The sequence below is a fragment of the Triticum aestivum genome, chromosome 5B, assembly GCF_018294505.1.
Source record: "Triticum aestivum cultivar Chinese Spring chromosome 5B, IWGSC CS RefSeq v2.1, whole genome shotgun sequence".
Classification (NCBI taxonomy): domain Eukaryota; kingdom Viridiplantae; phylum Streptophyta; class Magnoliopsida; order Poales; family Poaceae; genus Triticum; species Triticum aestivum.
Window position 1 is genome coordinate 712803444 of NC_057807.1, and position 18542 is coordinate 712821985.

The window sequence follows — 18542 nt, forward strand, 5'->3', positions numbered from 1 at the left end:
AAACCAAAGATAAAATACTCTTTTCTTACAACTTCAATGAGTGTTACTGTCTTGTGCATATTCGGTTTCCCTTATTACTCAAGGTTATAGTCATGTAACAGATGAGTTGTGCATGCGTGCGCAGCTTCCACTTTATTCTCCTAGTGATTAAGCTTGAGAAGGGAGAAGTAACCGTCTTAGGCTCGAGACGAAAAGATCCCGAGGACTATGCGGACATGACTGGAATGCTCCAGAACTAAGTTCAATCGATCATTATCGCACCATATGGGCAACTTTGTTCATTTCCTGATATCAAGTAATTATTTCCTTTGTCTGGCAGAGTTTGGAAAAAGTTCACCGCAATTTCTCCGGGACTGCCGACCGAGATGACATTTAAACAACCGAAAGTAAGTACTACTACCTAGTTCCGCGCATCTCCCATTGTTTGTAGCTAGTTTCATCAATAGTATTTAGCATGCTTGCTTATCAGTTTGATTGACCTCTATTTCTTCTAAAGTGCTTGTGGCAGGAACAAGGAAATAATTTCTGTGGATACTACGTTTGCGAGTTCATCTACGACGAGACGTCCAAGAATCAGCGGGGCTACACTGAAAAACAATATCAAGTGTGTAAGCAAAAGTACTCACAATTGTATTTTATTACCATCATTTGTGTTGAGTTTCATTCATACACATGTATTGACCCTCTTCTTCAATTTAGATCTGGCAGCTGCGGGATGAGCTCCTACCACATGATCGCATAAAATCAATTCAAGAGGAATTCACAGGATTCTTTCTTGACCACGTCATCAAGAAAGCTGGAGAATACCATGTGGCACTTGACTTCAAACTTTAAGGATTGTAATAGATCTTATATTGTATATATGTAGCTAGTAGCGTCGGATAGATATACGGAAACTTGTTGTTCGACCAATCTCTTGGAGAAGGAGAGGTCGATCACTTCTCTCTGTATATGTTCATGACGATCTTCTGTACTAAATGGTTTCCTTCATTTGCTTACTAGCTAGCTAGCGTGTCGAGTCCTCTCTATATGTATAGTACGTAGCGTCGACCAAGCACGGAGATAAGAGAGGACACTTCTCTCTATTAGCTAGCTAACACAATATATAAAGCCCCTAAATTGACCCTACAAACCCCCCAAAACCCCCAACCCCCTCCCCCCCCCTACAGAAAAAAACAAAAACCCCAGCCCCTGAACTGCTGATGCGTGGAAGCCTTTTGGTCCCGGTTGGTGGCACCAACCGGGACAAAAGGCCCTCCTGCCTGGCCAAGCCGCAGCGGCCACGCAGAGCCCCATCTGTCCCGGTTCCTGGGCGAACCGGGACTAAAGGTGTTGGGCTTTAGTACCGACCCTTTAGTCCCGGTTCGGCAACCGGGACAAATGGGCCTCATGAACCGGGACAAATGGGGCTTTTTTACTAGTGTAATGGCTAAACCCTAACTTGGCTAGCCTATGGATGTTGTGATCCTGCCTCCGGTCTAAGCCCTCCGGTTTATATAGACACCGGAGGGGCCTAGGGTTGTACGGAGTAGGTTTACAGAGAAAGGAAATAGTATATTCGGACACCTAATCTTGCCGGCCACGAGTCTCAACCGGACACGGGAGGTGGTCTTCTTCCTTCATCTTTACAGCCCATTAGTCCGGCCCGTACTGAATAGGCCGGACGCCCGAGGACCCCCTAGTCGAGGACTTCCGCAATGATCTCTAGATCTTCGAGCACTGGCTCGTATGGACGAGACTTGCCTGCGCCCCGCGCGTGCGCCCTTCCGTGCTCCCGCGTATGTGGCTTGATTTGATTCAAACAAAATAAGACCCGGACCCACCCCGTTAAAATCAGGGAAGGTGATTAGATTAGGAAGGAAAAAGGAAAAAAACAGCTATAGGATGAAGTGAGAGCACGGATGGAAACATGGAAAGAGAACAGGCAAGCCGGATCCGGCTCGTATGGTCTTGTTTGCAGGAATTCTGAAAGTATATACCTAGGATCTACGGGTATCAATTGTCAAGATATTATGGAACCCGCAACACTAGAGGGTCTGGCATGTCGGGAGGCCCTGGCTTTAGCCAAGGACTTATCTCCGAGTAACATTGTGAGTGCGTTGGACTGCAACGAAGTGATATATGATATCAAATCAGCCACCGGTGGTAAACATGGGAGTATAATCAGAGAAATCATCATCACTGCCATAGAGTTCTAGTCATGCTCCTTCATCTTCGAAGGATGGGTGTACAATATCAAGGCACATAGCCTCGCTAAATTAGCTCCAAACCAATTCCAGTATGTCGACATATTTGGCTTAGTCAGCCTCCTGATATTCATTGTATCATTATGACCTCTGTATTAATCAACAAAGTGGAGAGTGTTTAGTCTAAAAAACTAATATATATATATATATATATATATATATATATATATATATATATATGTATATATATATATGTATATATATATATATTATCTATATATATTATTTAACAATAAAAAAGTCCACATGCATTAAAAACTAAAATATACATGTATTTTTAAAAAGTGTTCTCACATTTTGGAAATGTTCATGTATTATTTTAAAGTATTTGCATGTATAAAAAATGTACATCATGTATTAAAATAAATTCAATATGATTTAAAAAACAATTATCACGTCATCAAGTATTAAATAATGTTCAACATTATTTGGAAAAGGTTCATGGTGTATTTAAAAATGAAGAACATGTATTTGTAAAATGTTCAACGTGTATTTGAAAAGTGTTTGATGTGTATTTGGGAAAAGTTCATATTTATGAAGAAAAATCACTATATTTAGAATTTTTTTACATTTCATTCAAAAAAGAAATAAGGAATGCAAAAGAAAACAGAAAAGGGGGGGGGGGGAATGGTACAAATAAACGGTGAAAAACCAATCATTCTGAAGGAATCGCAGGAAACCGGCTGGAACCTAAGGAATGTATCAACCAGGTTGCAATATTTTTTGGAAAAAACAAAGTAATCATACACAAGAACATACGGAGATTTATCTCGGACCAAAAAAGAAACTACCACCTAATGGAATACGACATAAGGCTCAAGCAGTTCCAATATTATTCCATCAAAAAAATACCATCTGAGAGAATAATAAGCATACAAGATGGTAAAAACAGAAGTGCACCGTATGTAGAGGCAATATAATTCCGTTGTCACAAACGAAGCATTACCACAAAAAATAAAAATTGCTCTGTCGAAATTAGTAATCTTACAGGGTTCCTCTCCTTGAGGCGCCGGAGTCACGTTCTAACTCACAACGGTAACAGTGGAAGTAGAACAACATTAGTCAGTCAGCTACTGGAGAGCTCCTCCGTCATCAAAATATGCTTCTCTGCCATCAAAATGTGCTCCTTGAGAATCCCAGGGAGAACTTGGTCTCAAAGAAACTGCTCCTTGGAATTGCCCGCTTCCTTGAGCTCTGCCTCATTTTTGCAAGGTTCGGCAACCCGGAACAGCAATATAAGCCTGCATGCATAATTGACCAATAATAGTCATGTGGATGCCAGCTGGATGTTATAGCACAATGAAAATTGACTACCTAAAGAGATATTTCTCAAGTGAATTAGTATAGGCAGAGAAGAAAACCAATAAGTTGTATTCCAGTCACACATGGAAGGCAAGTCCCTTTACTAGTTGTTCGATGCAAATTCAATTTCTAAAAGTTGACAAGATTAGCTACAACTAAGACTGCAACTTATGAGAAAACAACTATAAATGTTTCTGTCCTTAAAAAACTGTACAGAAAGAAAGAAAAAGTGGTCATGCATGCATGGTATAATCCATTTGCGCACAGTACGCTTACAACACTTGAAAAAGAAGGATTCAGGCCGCTTACCTCCTCTGCAGCAGCTGGAATCAACTCCTGCACCAAACGAGTATGGACTATGGATAGAGCACGGGGAGCAAAAGAGGAGAGGTGTGCCGCAACGATGGCCTTAGAGAAGGAGTGACGGAGTCCGTGGTCCAGATGGAATTACCCAGCCATAACATGCCCGTTCCTCTCCTGCACTTACCAACACAATCTTGTACAACAGCTCAGCTGAATTCGACTTTGGGGATGTGAAAAATCTTGTGGGCATCCTCCCCTTGGCATGTCACCGTCAGACTTGGACATCGAACAATTCAGGATGGCGACCAAGCAGAGAGACTCCGCATGCTCTGAGGCAAAGATGTCAAGCTGGGGCAATCTCTGATGATGACTTCTTCTAGAGAAGTCAACTGTCCCAACCATTCCGGTAATATCTCCCGGCCATTGCACTGCAGCAACCTCAGTTTTCTAAAAGCGGTGAGATTCTTCATGCTTTCAGCCAAAGATTTCAGGTTAGGGCAATTGTGGATGTGAAGAACTTCTAGAGAACCGAGCTGGCCAAACCATACTGGGAGTGTCTCCAGGTCATTCAACGACACCAACCATAGTCCGGTGAGAGAGGTGAAGCATCAGAAGACATCTGGCAAAGTCCTCAAGCCACTGATGGAGTATACATAAAAATTCTCAAGGGTGGGAAAGTGTTGAAGACTATCCCACTTGTCTTGAGAGAAACTACAGTTCTTTAGAACCATATCAAAAGGACGAATGGAAGAGGAGAGCATTCCGAATCCTTGTTCTGGCCAAACTGTCTCGCTGTTGCTCAAACCCCAATTCATACTTCTTGGGGGATATGGTAGGAACTTCAACTTTGGGCAGTCCACTACCAACAAAAGATGCAAATTAGGGATTAGAAACTCTTTGTTTTCTTTACTTGACTCTGTTGTCCACCATTCCACCAAATTCTCCATCAACTCCAATTCCAGAACTCTTAGTTTCATACAAGGTCCGCCCTCTCCATAGAATTCCTTACCGATTTTCCTGATGTTGGGAATGTTTTTCAGAGACAGCTTTATTAAATTTGGCAGTGCCCCGAATGGAGGAAGACAATCACATGCTTCCAAACCATCAAGAGCCAGTTCGCTAAGAAAAGGGAGGTAGGACGAGATGTGAAACAACCAGTTAGGGAAATCCTTGCAAGTAAACCCAACTAGCGAAAAGTTTTCAAGAGTCCGTGGAGGTACAAGCCTGTCCAGCACAGATTTACCTCCTTCGTTTTCCCATAGAAGTTTTAATACTCGAATATCTGATTTATCACGTAGTTTGACTCTGTCTGCATCTTCTGGATGCGTGACATTCTGAAGGCCTTCAAGTATTAGCTCTGAACAAGTCAATCCCCAAAGATCCACTATATTGCTGCATCCTCTACTCTCTATCTCATGTACGTGATGTCTTACTTTGCCCACAAGATTTAGACACTCTTTAATGGCTGGAATCTTTTCACGCAGCTTAAAAGTTGCGATATCAATCACAAACTGGCTGAGACTAGTCATGTCACCAATGTTATCAGGGCAGTCATACATATACAGAAGGCCATTCATGTGAAGTATTTGAAGCTGAAGGTCACCAAATGAGGAGGGGAGCTCACTGAGCCTCAGACAGTATGACAAATAGAGACGCCTCAGCTTGGACAACTTGCATAGTGATTCAGGCAATTGTCGGAGCTTAGGACAACTTGTTAGGTTCAAATATTCAAGCTCAACGAGATGACCAAAATATTCAGGGAGTTTTTCAAGGTTATGACAATCTGAAACATCTAGGTATTTCAAATGATTAAGTTGGCAAAATGATCCTGGCAGCATTGAAACCTTGTAGCAACCAGAGAGGTTCACAAACTCAAGTTTCTGAATGTGACCGAAATCAATTCGTAGGTCTTCTAGCTCATGGCAACTCGATAGGTTCAGATGTTCTAAACACAGGAAGCTTATATTGTCAGGTAGTTTGGTGAGCTTTGAACAACTTGACAAGTTTAGGAATGAGAGTTTATGAAGGCTACCAAATTTATCAGGGAGCTTTCGAAGAGCACAACAATCTGGCATGTTTAGGTGGTGTAAGCATGTAAGCTTACAGATAGTTTCAGGCAACTCTTGGAGTATACAACACCTGGATAGATTGAGAAAAAAGAGTTGAGAGAGCTTCCCTAGTGATGCAGGTAGCTTACTTAGGCTGCTACTGCCAGATAGGTCCAAATAGCAGAGTTTGCTGAGGCGACAAATACTATCAGGCAAGTTTTCAAGTAAGGAATTAGATAGAATAAGAGTTTCCATGTTTTGAAGTGCATGTAAATACTTAGGAAGTGATGTTATTGGCAAGCCTGTCGCATCAAGATACCTAAGTAGCTTCAATTTATTTACAGAAGATGGCAGCATCATGCTACTTGGAGCAGATTGGCCTTTGGCTGAATGTCCACTTAGGTCCAGGACATGTATGTACTTGGACCAAGAAAATGCCTTTTTCGGGAGTTGCAATCCCCTGAAATCCCTAAAGTGGAGGGACCTCAGCTTGTCTGGAACATATTTGAAAACCTCAGGATCATTATTGAAGTTGGTTAATTGTGCATGTCGGTAGTAATGACCTCTGTTCCAGGTGGTGCTTTTGGTAGCATCCAGATCAATGAATTCATCTGCAACAATTTCTGATGCAAGATCGTGCACCAAATCATGCATGACGAGTTCTGGAGGAGATTTGCAATGCAATGGACTTGGACTGGCCTGCAGAGGTAATTACTATCAATATATTATTGCAAAAAAGAAATGTAAAACCCCTTGACAACAGGAAATGTAATAAAATGGAGTTAAGAGAAGACAGTAAGATCCAGTAAAATTGCAGTTTTCTCAAAATCTGTGGAGCCTTATACATAGCAATTATCGTACACACAATCTTTCACTAGAAACCATGGATTTTCATAAAATTTGTTTTATGCCATTAAAATTTGGATAACTAACAGAGCATGTAAAGGTAATAAAGCATATACTACATGAGAGAAATTTGCATACATATTTCTCTAGATATGTTCTGTGGATTTTTTGAATTTCTCTGGATGTCAAGTTTGACTTGTTTACTAACTATTTCAATGAGTTTCACTTAATTTGAAACTATAAATACTTGCTTACTGACTATAAATTATGAATATGAGTGATTATTAAAGGAACCGAGGTGCCTAGCCTAACTCTAGTTGACAGAAGTCCCTGATGGGCATCGTGGGCAAGGAAAACCTTGCACTGCGAGTGGGGATAGGAACGAGTAGCGAGCAGGGACGGGGAATACATGGCAATACCCGATCGGGTTTCTCATTGTTGCCATCTAGAGTTGCGCCATACTGGCCTTGTTGTTTCTTTGATTGGTTGGGATTTCGACTTGATTTGCATGTATGTTTGTAGATTTATAGGGCCGGTTGTAATTAATGCCCTGATTTCTCACTGGTGTCAGTTGGCTGCATGCGGAGACGTTCTCTTAATTGACGCATCAGCCAGTGCATGGCTAAATTGGTGCATGCGGCCAGCGATGGTCGCGCAATTAACTTTTTTTTATGTAACTGAACCCTATTCAACTGCGTCTTGGTACGCGTGTTTCGGTCGGGCGGACTAGTATACCTTTGTAGCAATGTTAAGCTCGTAGCTCTAGCAAACGGAAATGACATCTTGTGGTTTCATACTCTACTAAGTTAAGCTAGAGTTCAAAAGCCTATTTTCTAAAATTATTAAATTAATATACAAGTAGGGGGGATGTATCTTCTTTTCCAAAAAAATAAGTGGCAGGTTGCAAAAGGAATGCCACAAATTCTCACGAGAAAAGAATAGCACCATGCACATAATTTGATGGACTCTTAACTAGGATTGAATCATGAATATGTCATATTATTAGAGAGGGAGATAACGAAGAATCTATATATATGTTTACTACAAGCAGTGGTAGTTACCACCACTTGCGTTTTGTATGTTGTATGTAGTATCTGTCAAAATCGAGAGTATGTACGTGTAGTATGTAATATATAACAGTGATTAGGTAGTATATATACTAATTTTTAGGTAGTATGTATCATGTTTTGAGTATGCTCTTTTTTACGTACAAATATGTACATATTTCATAAATATAATAAAAACTATGGGTTCATATGCAATTTTTTCATGTAACTTGTTTTGAAATATCTTAGATATAGTATATGAACATATTTAAAATAATAAAATAATATATATAGTACCACATGGTAGTATATGAGACATATGGGGTAACTACCACCGGGTGGTAGGATGAATTATATATATTTTGTGGCACATAATCTAGACATTAGATGCAGGAATTGAAGGACAAGAAAGAATCTCAAACCAAAAGAATATACAAACCGAACATAGTCAAAACAGAAGACCTAGTAAAGTACAAAACTCAACTTATCAGTGCTGATAATAAATTTAAATTTAGAAATAGATATATTAAATCATTAACATAAATTTAAAATCAAAGTGTAGGGCCAAATCGTGAACCATAACAGAGTATATACTCTATGAAAGCATGTTCTTGGCTATAAATAAAGTAAGAAAAAACATAATAGTAAAAGGGAACCAGCCATGCAATTGAAATGATGTCTATAGGTACTAACCAAAGCAGATCCTAGAATCCGAAGGAAGGACATCCCCAAAAGGTAGTTGATGCACCTTTGACCATCAAGCCTTGAATTAATGTATCCAAGTGCATTCCATTGCTGGATTAGATGATTATTGTACATGACAAAGCCCTTGGGGAAGGTTGCCAAGTACGTGAAACACATTTTGAATTCTAGCTTCATGTGGTAGTAGCTCAGCATTAGCCTCTCTAATGTTTCCTTATGATGTACTTCTCTCAAACCCAAATCAACCTTGGTGTCTCTTATATCTTCCCATGCCCCCACGGTCCTTAGCTCCGACATTACTTGCCCAAGAGCATTTGCCACGAGTGGTAAACCCCCACACTTGGCTGCAATCTGCTTTCCGATTTCTTCCAAGCCACTGTGGTCATCATCAGGCCCAAATGCCCTTTGCTTCATTAATTCCCAACACCCCGAGGGTTCTAAAACACCCAAATCGATTATGTCAGACTCAGGAACTGGACAAATTTTCCTCTGATTTGCAAGAAAACCAGTGCGCAATTGTTGCACTACGCTTCGGTTTCGGGTAGTTACTATAATACGGCTGCCCTTGCGGCCATGCTGTAACATCTCCTTCAACCTTTCAAGATTATTTCCATCTTCTTCCCAGAGATCATCCAGAACAATCAAGTATCTCGTAGTAGCAAGTTCTTTTTTCAGATGGAACTGCGAATCGCAGTTGTTAAGGCTGATGTTGCTATTCAATCTTTTCAGGATTGCACTCCCAATTTTGTGCAAATCAAACTGCTTGGACACCTTAACCCATACTGAGACGTCAAAGACACTGACCCTCTTGTCAGCAAGAACCGATTCAGCTAATGTCGTCTTGCCTATGCCACCAAGGCCAACAACTGGAATGATGGAGATATCCTGGTTAGCTTCTTCACTTGTGAGTAGCATTCTGATTATCTTCTCCTTCTCGATACCCCTCCCCACCATCCCTGTTTCCATTCCATGAGCATTCCAGTTGGCTGCAAGTGTTTCATTGTTTCTGCTCCCTTCTCCCCTTGTTTCGTGAGGCACAAGTTTGAGATCCCTACTGCCCTCCTTTTTAATCTGGTCTATTTTCTTCATGACCTTCTTCATCTTGTGGGGCATGGTCATTCGCTGCAGGAGTTGATTGTTTCTCGAAAACCATAAGCTGGCCTGCAAAAATAGAAGTTGAAGTCAACTTGAGCCTCCAAGCACATCTGGAATGATGGAGAAGAAGGATGCACGTTTGGTACACAAAGACTTTTGGTCCAAACAGGATAATCAAAGAATTGATATCATCTTATTTTAGATTCAGAGGGGCCAGAGGTACAAGCAGGCAGGCAGAACCTACCAGTATAATAGCATAATATGCCCCAAGAAAACTACTACTGTATAGATTAATCTCTGGAGGCCTCTGCGCAGACTGAAAAGAAGAACAGGGGAGCGACATCTCAAGAGATGGGAAGCCGCCAGAGAGGCGTACTGAGGGAGGAGGTGTTAGAAATATAATTGGGTTTAAGTTAAAGATAAAGAGATAGAGATAGAATTAGTTTAAACCACATGTAACTTGTCTTGTACTCCAAGTCTCTACCCCTCTTGTACTCCTATATATATATATACCCTACACAAGGGTCAGATCAATACAACAACAGAATTATTAGCCATCCTATAATTTCTACAGGAGGAACTCGTGGGCTCACCAGCTGAGAGGAGATGGGAAAGTAGAGTAGTTAGTTAACTTGGATTGTGTCTTGCTGATGAGCTCATCGGCGTCCAGCTCATCCAGCACGTCCTCAACGTCATAGGCGACGCGCTTAAACTTGGTAAGCCACTGCTGAAACACTCTTCCGGCTTCTCCTCTGCGACGCGACCTCTCTTCGGCATCGCCCAGCACGGCCTCGATATCTTCCATCTTCTCCCCCATCTCCAGCACCTGCTCTCTGTACCTCCACTGCAGAGTGACTTCCGCCGCAGCGTATTCACCGCCGACAAATAGCTTGCTGGCGATCTGCTTCGCCACGGCGACCGCAATCACACACCCAAGCCCGCTCATGACCATGGCTCCCCAGCCCGCAGCGTACTGAACCCAGGACAGTATTGATGTGTTTGTGGATTGTAAGGCACACTGTAAGGTAGGCAACCTCTCGGACTCTTGGTGGGATTCGTTAGATTAGTTGCTTGGTTGTTGTGTGTGTGTCTGTGTGAGCATTGGGTTAAAGAGAGAAGTAACCTTTCATGGTCCTTTTTTCTACATTTCAAATGAAAATATGAAAAGTGAGGCTTGCAACTTTAGTTCCATTCAAATTAAAATATGAAGGCAGCATTAAGCAGCTACTATATGTGTACGCGTTGATGCCTCGATGGAAAATAGGTGAATGGTACAAAAGTTGCAAGACTCAGCAGTCTCACTTTTCACATTGGCATCTTCCGTTTCTTCAGTCCAAAGACATTCCAGAATGTGAGGATTGGGAAGGTAGCGAATATTGAAGCTGTGCTGTGTTTGAGAAGTCTCGGTGGGATTAATTTGATTGCTGCGTGATCATTGGGTTGACGAGAGAGACAAGGAATCCCTTTTTTGCTTTGCTTTGCCAGTGCATTCAAATTAGAATACTGATGGTGGAACGAAGGTTGCAACAAACCTCACTTTTAAAATCGTAATGAATCTTTCTTTTCTTCAGTCCAGAGACATTCTAGATCAATCTGCACTGGCTGATGTACGTAACGAAGGTGCAACTGAATATGTAAACTACCTGCCACTTGCCATGTTTGACGAATATACTGATAAATCAATGTGATTTACCCGCTTCACAATCATGCTTATTTCATTTCAAAATGACGCAGACAGGAAGCAGCAGTTTGTTGGAATATTAGAGAGCCCTCTGCAAACAAGCTGACAAAATATAACAGCGGGATGTGACCAACGAAATAGTTTGATTTCTTCCCTCCTTGAATGAAAGCCTGAAATGAAACTGAAAATTAGTAGTAATCACAAGCCTTGTGTGTAATCAAACTGAATAACCAATATAAACATTGAAAGGCATCACTGCTTAAATGTAGACTGGATTAATTTTATCCCCAATATATCTGCTCAACAGTTCCCAGATCCTCTAAATCTTGTGCACTATGCAGCTCCAACTGAAAGAAACAAATCACTGAGAGGCAACAAGTAGTTACGGGAGATTTTGTTGATAAACGGAAGATTTTGCATGATATCCCATTGTCACCACAGATAAGCACGGCAAGACATACATCAAGTGTTCTCATAAAAGACTCAATCCGATAAGATAACTTCAAAGGGAAAACTCAATTCATCACAAGAGAGTAGAGGGGGAGAAACATAATAAGATCCAACTATAATAGCAAAGCTCGGGATACATCAAGATCGTGCCATAGAGGGAACACGAGAGAGAACACAAGAGAGAGAGAGATCAAACACATAGCTACTGGTACATACCCTTAGCCTCGAGGCTAAACTACTCCCTCCTCGTCATGGATAGCGCCGGGATGATGAAGATGTCCACCGGTGAAGGATCCCCCCTCCGGCAGGGTGCCGGGAAGGGCTCCCGAGAGGTTTCTGGCAGCTACAGAGGCTTGCGGCGGCGGAACTCCCGATCTATCTTGATATTAGATGTTTTTAGGGTACGTAGGCTTATATAGGCGAAAGAAGTCGGTCGGGAGGTGCTCGAGGGGCCCACGAGACAGGGGGCGCGCCCAGTAGGGGGGGGCGCCCTCCTATCTCGTGGGCTCCTCGAGGCTCTTCTGACGTGAACTCCAAGTCTCCTGGGTGATATTCTTCCCAAAAATAACGCTACCGAAGGTTTCATTCCGTTTGGACTCCGTTTGATATTCCTTTTCTTCGAAATACTGAAACAGGCAATAAAACAACAATATGGGATGGGCCTCCGGTTAATAGGTTAGTCCCAAAAGTAATATAAAAGTGTATAATAAAGCCCATAATCATTCAAAACAGATAATAAAATAGCATGAATGCTTCATAAATTATAGATTTGTTGGAGATGTATCAGCATCCCCAAGCTTAATTCCTGCTCGTCCTCGAGTAGGTAAATGATAAAGAAAGAATTTATGAAGTGTGAATTCTAGAGGTGCACAAGTTTGATCAATGATAATTTCAATAACCTTTACTAGCATCATTATATGTCATAACAGTAGTTCATCTCGTAAAACTTTTCACGAACTAGTAACAAGCAATTCACATGTTAAAGCATAGACCATAAACTTTCTTGAAAACTAGCAAACTTCATTCTTAGTCATCACACAATTGCAATTCATCTTACTTTCAGGAAGAGTCTACGTCAGAGCTTTGATTTAGCAAACTTCACATACTCAACTATCTATAGTCTTCTACAATTGCTAACACTCACGCAATACTTGTGGTTACGAAGTTTTAATCAGACACGGAGAAAGATTGTGGCTTATAATGTTGCCTCCAAACATATTCACCTTTGGGTGATGTCAACAATAATAGTTCATGCTTAACGTACATCCAATTGGATATATATATATATATCAGGATCACCCAACACAAAGTGCTTGCCAAAGGATAAAATGAAAAAGGGAAAGGTAAAGATCACCTTGACTCTTGCATAAAGTAAAAGACATAAAGTAAAAGATAGGCCCTTCACAGAGGGAAGCAGAGGTTGTCATGCGCTTTTAGGGTTGGATACACAAAATCTTAATGCGAAAGAACGTCACTTTATATTGCCCCTTGTATATGGACCTTTATTATGCAGTCCGTCGCTTTTATTGCTTCCATAACAAGTTCGTACAAAGCTTATTTTCTCCACACTAATAAGTCATGCATATTTAGAGAGAAATTTTTATTGCTTGCACCGATGACAACTTACTTGAAGGATCTTACTCAATCCATAGGTAGATATGTTGGACTCTCATTGCAAAATTGGGTTTAAGAATATTTGGAAGCACAAGTAGTATGTCTACCTGGTGCTAGGAATTTTGGCTAGCATGAGGGGGAAAGTCAAGCTCAACATGTTTGAATGATCCATGACAATATACTTTAACTGAGATGCGAGAAAACATAACCCATTACGCCTTCCTTGTCCAACATCAACTCTTTAGCATGTCATACTTAATGAGTGCTCACAATTATAAAAGATGTCTATGATAGTATATTTATATGTGAAATCTCTCTTCCTTCAATATTCTTTCATGAATTTTTCAAATGACCAATACAATGCTTGCTAACCGTCAATAAATTTACAACCTCTACTTCTTAGATGTGAAGTCATTACTCCCCATGGGATAAGGAAATGAGGCATATATAATTTCAGATTTATGACATTCAACTCATTCAACCATTTACTCATAGGATATAAGTGAAGCACACGAGTAAATGACAAACTACTCCAAAAAGATATAAGTGAAGATCAATGAGTAGCTAAATAATTATGCAACTATGCGAAGACTCTCTCTCATTAAATAATTTCAGATCTTGGTATTCTATTCAAACAGTGAGAAAAACAAAATAAAATGACATTGCAAGGATAGCACAACTCATGTGAAGAAGCAAAAACTTAGGCTCGACCGATACTAACCGATAGTTGTTGAGGAAGAAAGGTAGCATGCCTACCGGGGCATCCCCAAGCTTAGATGCTTGAGACTTCTTGAAATATTATCTTGGGGTGCCTTGGGCATCTCCAAGCTTGAGCTTTTGTGTCTCCTTAATTCCTCTCATATCATGGTTTCTCTATTTCTTATCAAAAGCTTCATTCACAACAAACTCAACAAGAACTCGTGAGATAGGTTAGTATAAACCAATGCAAAACCTTATTATTTTCTACAAGAACTCGTGAGATAATGGTTTTGTGAAATCTTCTAGGATGTTAATTGGTAAAAGGATTGGAGTTGGTTTAATATATTTCTTGAAATAGCTCAATCCTTTTTTGTTAAGACCAGCATAAAAATATGCCGCTGATTGGGGAGCTAGGGACTCAACTAATAACATTAAGAACTTTTCATACTGGCGGAGTATTCACAGGGGGTATTGCCGGCCGAGACAGCGACGGGTTCTCCACCCATACGGGGATGGAGCGACAAAAGTATGGGATGACACTTTCAATGCACGAAATCCGTTTCGAGTTAGAGTGTGAAACTTCTTGTTGCAGCCATTTTATTCACTGCTTGATAGGCTATGGGCGAGGAGGGATTCGAACCCCCGAAGCCATTATTCTACAACTTTTATGCATATAACACTTAGACAGTGTTCACAATTAATTGCACTGAGAATGAAACAAGATAATTCTACAGTGCGCTCGCACTCAAATCAATATCTCTCATAATTGATTGTGAGATTCAAGATCCAAGTTTCAATTCTATGCCAAGGATGCATCCATCTCAAAGGACGAGAATTTCATTTGGTAGGCCAACTTGCCAATCACATCTCTATGTGACTCTTGTTCATCTTTCGATGGGTGTGTTCTAAGCTCATGACTTTCATGCCTGAACGTCAAGACAACCAAGTTATAATGCTACGAGGTCTCAACTCACCCGCCTCACACTTCTCTAATCGTTTGTAACCATGCATCGATGTGATACCCCGAAGAGATAGGTGTCGTGATGGTGCTACACTTGGGAGAACAGTAACTACTTGAAATTTAGTGAGAGATCACCCTAATAAAAGCGACTACCGCACAATCAAGAAGGGTGCATCATAAGGATAAACATCTCAGGCAATTCACAATAGCATGATATGGTATAGCCCTTTCTGGCAGAGAAGTCTTTCATTTCTTCATCTTCGGCATTCGCGAAGGTTGCCACCACCTTGTTGATGCACCAGATAATATTGCTATATCTACAGCTAATAAAATAAGTGCATTACTTAAGGTTGACACGCAGGTCACTAAAGTGACAATCATATGGTTCCAGCCATCATGCCGAATCATGACACGCAGGTCATGTTAAGTTTACATCATATAGTCATCTTATACACAATCAAATTAATATGACCACTTCTATACCACATCGTATGCACATGACAACCCTCCTGCAAAACCAAGTTAGACGCCTCTATTTGGTTCATGCAAAAACTTGTTTTATGTGGCTTCTAAGGTTTCGAAACAAATTGAAGCTACCAACGTCCATCATCAAGTATGATAATTCAAGTTGCTAGATTAACTTCGCGGGGTGTATGAAACACGAGTTAATAAAATCTTGAGCCCCATACTGAACTTTGTCATACGCATGACCCCCGTGTAGATCATATCTGCATTGCCCTTTCGTCTGCGAAATTTCATCTTTCTTTTTAACTACAGTGGAATTCAATGAACTATTAGCACTTGGTTGATCAATTAGGATCGTAGATTGCAAGAACATTGAAAATCCACCATGCCGTTCTCAAGATCAGAAATATGCAAATTCTGGGGAAGCAATAATAACATCGGGTAACATATTTCAGCTACTCCCTGCACAAATAATTTTCAGTAATAGAACTCATCTACTACCTAATTATTTTGTGCAACACCCATACATCTCACGTATTCTAGATCGCAACCTGCATCTATGCATAGCACGGCTCATGATGCCACTGTAGGGGAACGCAGCAGAAAACAAAAAAATCGACCTTCCCACCAGCCCAGGACCACTATGGAGACTGCATACAAGGTTTGATCTTTTTCGTTACCAACTCGTAGCACAGCGGAAGTAGAGTCCATGACGATTGGCGGTGCAGATCCCCGCAACTAGGATTTTAGAACCTCCCAACCACAAGGATGTAGTCCCTCATCTGCCCATCAGAAAGCCCTCCGGGAGGCGGTCGCACAGTCCCTCAGACAGTGTCATAGACAGCCCTTCGGGAGGACACTTGAAACTCGGACGGTTACTCGGACAGCCCTTCGGGAGGACACTCGAACAGCCCCTCGGTCAAAAGGACGAAACTATGACCTCTCTATGGGGTTGCATACATACAGTGTCATCTATCCAGCAGAGTTTCACCGTCCAGAACTAGTTCCCACCGGAACCCAGACATCCTTTCGGCTCTACGAAACTATTTCGTGGGAGGGAGAGAAGAAAGGCAAATCATGCATGCCATGTGTGAGAGAGTTGGAGTGAGTTGGAGAGATCCTTTCCTCCTCCTTATATAGTGGTGGAAGGGGTGGAGGGGACTGAAATTTCAACCCACCAAACATTCACCCACCAAACAAGGAAAACATGTTCCCACCAAACATGGAGAAAACATGTTCCCTTGTCCATGGTGTTCCCACATGGGGCCCCACCACCTCCCAACACTTTCCACCATTTGTGGGGGCTGCCCCCCACCATGGGGGCCCCCCAACACCTTTGAGCAGCCACAAGGGGCTGCCCCCTCAAGGGGGGTGCCCCCAAATCAGCCCAAAACAACCCCCACGTATCGTGGGATCTTGTCCCCTCACGCTGGGACAAGATGTTTTCCGTGACTATTACTTCTGAAAAATTCCTGAAGGTCCCAGAACATTTCTGGCACCCTCTAAAATTATCTGGATGCGCTTCGGAACATTTGCGGTATGGTGGTTTAATTTAAAACCATCTTCGTTTACTCTATAAACAATTCTGGCAACTCTGATTTTTTTCGGTTTTTTCTCCGAAAAAATTCCAGAAGTTACTAGACCAATCTGGCAACCTCCAGTCCCGGTGCTTGCTGAAACCTTTTTGGATCAATGGTTTTATCCAAAACAACTTTTTGGTTTTACCAAAACTTTTGCAGTGTTCTCTCCGGAACTTTTCCGTTGTCTCCGAAACTTTTCCAGTGACTTTCTGTCGGACTCCTTGTCTAGTATTCAGTAGATAGATGACCCTTAAGCGTGTGACCCTATAGCTTCGGTGAAGCATAGACATGACCGAAACACTTTCTGATTAATGATCAACATCGGAGCCGTGGACACCCATATTGACCCCTATACCCACACGAATAAATATTCGAGTGAACCTCTAGTTGCCTTGTGCTATTCTTGTTGCTTCATGATATGTTAAAAATACCCGAGGTGAGACATGTTGGCATCCCCGTGGATCAACTACTTGTCCACTATGACAGTTACCTCGTTACCAGTATTGTTCACTTTTCTCGTTCCCGTGTTCCGGCATCCCTGTGATCAAATCACATTGTGTCTGGCCAGGCGATGATGGATACCGTAATACCGAGAGGGCCCAGAGATATCTCCCCATCGTCGGAGGAGCAAATCCCAATATTGAGCTATCAAGTTGCTTGACACACTTTTTCATGAACCCGCAAGCCGCCGTAATAGCCACCCTTTTACGGATGACGTTTAACAAACCCCAAAGTTCATGAAGCAAGTATGAAGAAACTCGATACTCTCATGGTATAAGGAATTATGCAAACATTAAATTCTCTGTGTTATTAACCATTATCTTGTGATGAATGTATCTCATAGCATAACAACAATCGGGTGGATTCAACATAAGTGTTCTACTAACATTGTGCCCTGAAAGTTGCTGGCATAATCATGCCCATGATCAGGAAAACAGAATCATCATGCAACACTCGAGCTAATCTTAGAGGCCATACTAGGGATACATTTTACCATTTATTATTCCACACTTGCATATGAGTCTTCCTCTGAGCCTAGTGATATTGCAGACTCGAGAACCATAGCAGTTATAGCATGGAACATAAACCTAATTATGGTCAGGGAGATAATCAATAACATTTATTATTGCCTATAGGGCATATCTCCTACAAGAGGCACGTCCATGCCTCTCAGGAACGGACAAAATGTATTTTTTTCCTTTCGCGGGAGGCACGGATTTTCTTCCGTGAGAGGCATGGTCACGCCTCTCGGAAACTGAAAAAAAGGACGTTTTTCTTCCTTCCGCGAGAGGCACGGCCGTGCCTCTCAAAAACAAAAAAACGCATTTGTTTTGCTTTCACGAGAGGCATGGGTTTACTTCTCGTGGAGGCACGGATTTGCTTCTGCGAGAGGCATCGTCATGCCTCTTTTTGGAAAGGGAAACAAATGCTCATTGTCCGATTTTTTCGTGAAAAAAAGTTCGTCAAAATCTATCAACATGGGATCTAGTTTTAAAATCTTGAC

The 18542-nt window shown here is 41.5% G+C and overlaps 1 protein-coding gene across 1 annotated transcript; it reads right to left on the reverse strand.

Annotated features, from left to right (window-relative positions):
- Nucleotides 1-3974: 3974 nt before the first annotated feature.
- LOC123117898 (disease resistance protein RGA2-like) lies at nucleotides 3975-10578 on the reverse strand. The gene is made up of 5 exons (XM_044538564.1): nucleotides 10221-10578; nucleotide 10102; nucleotides 8485-9654; nucleotides 4580-6598; nucleotides 3975-4384 (listed from the first exon to the last, which is right to left on the reverse strand). The coding sequence occupies exons 1-5, from the start codon at nucleotides 10538-10540 to the stop codon at nucleotides 4145-4147; spliced, it is 3750 nt and encodes a 1249-aa protein (XP_044394499.1). The 5' UTR covers nucleotides 10541-10578; the 3' UTR covers nucleotides 3975-4144.
- Between the last annotated feature and the right edge of the window lie 7964 nt (nucleotides 10579-18542).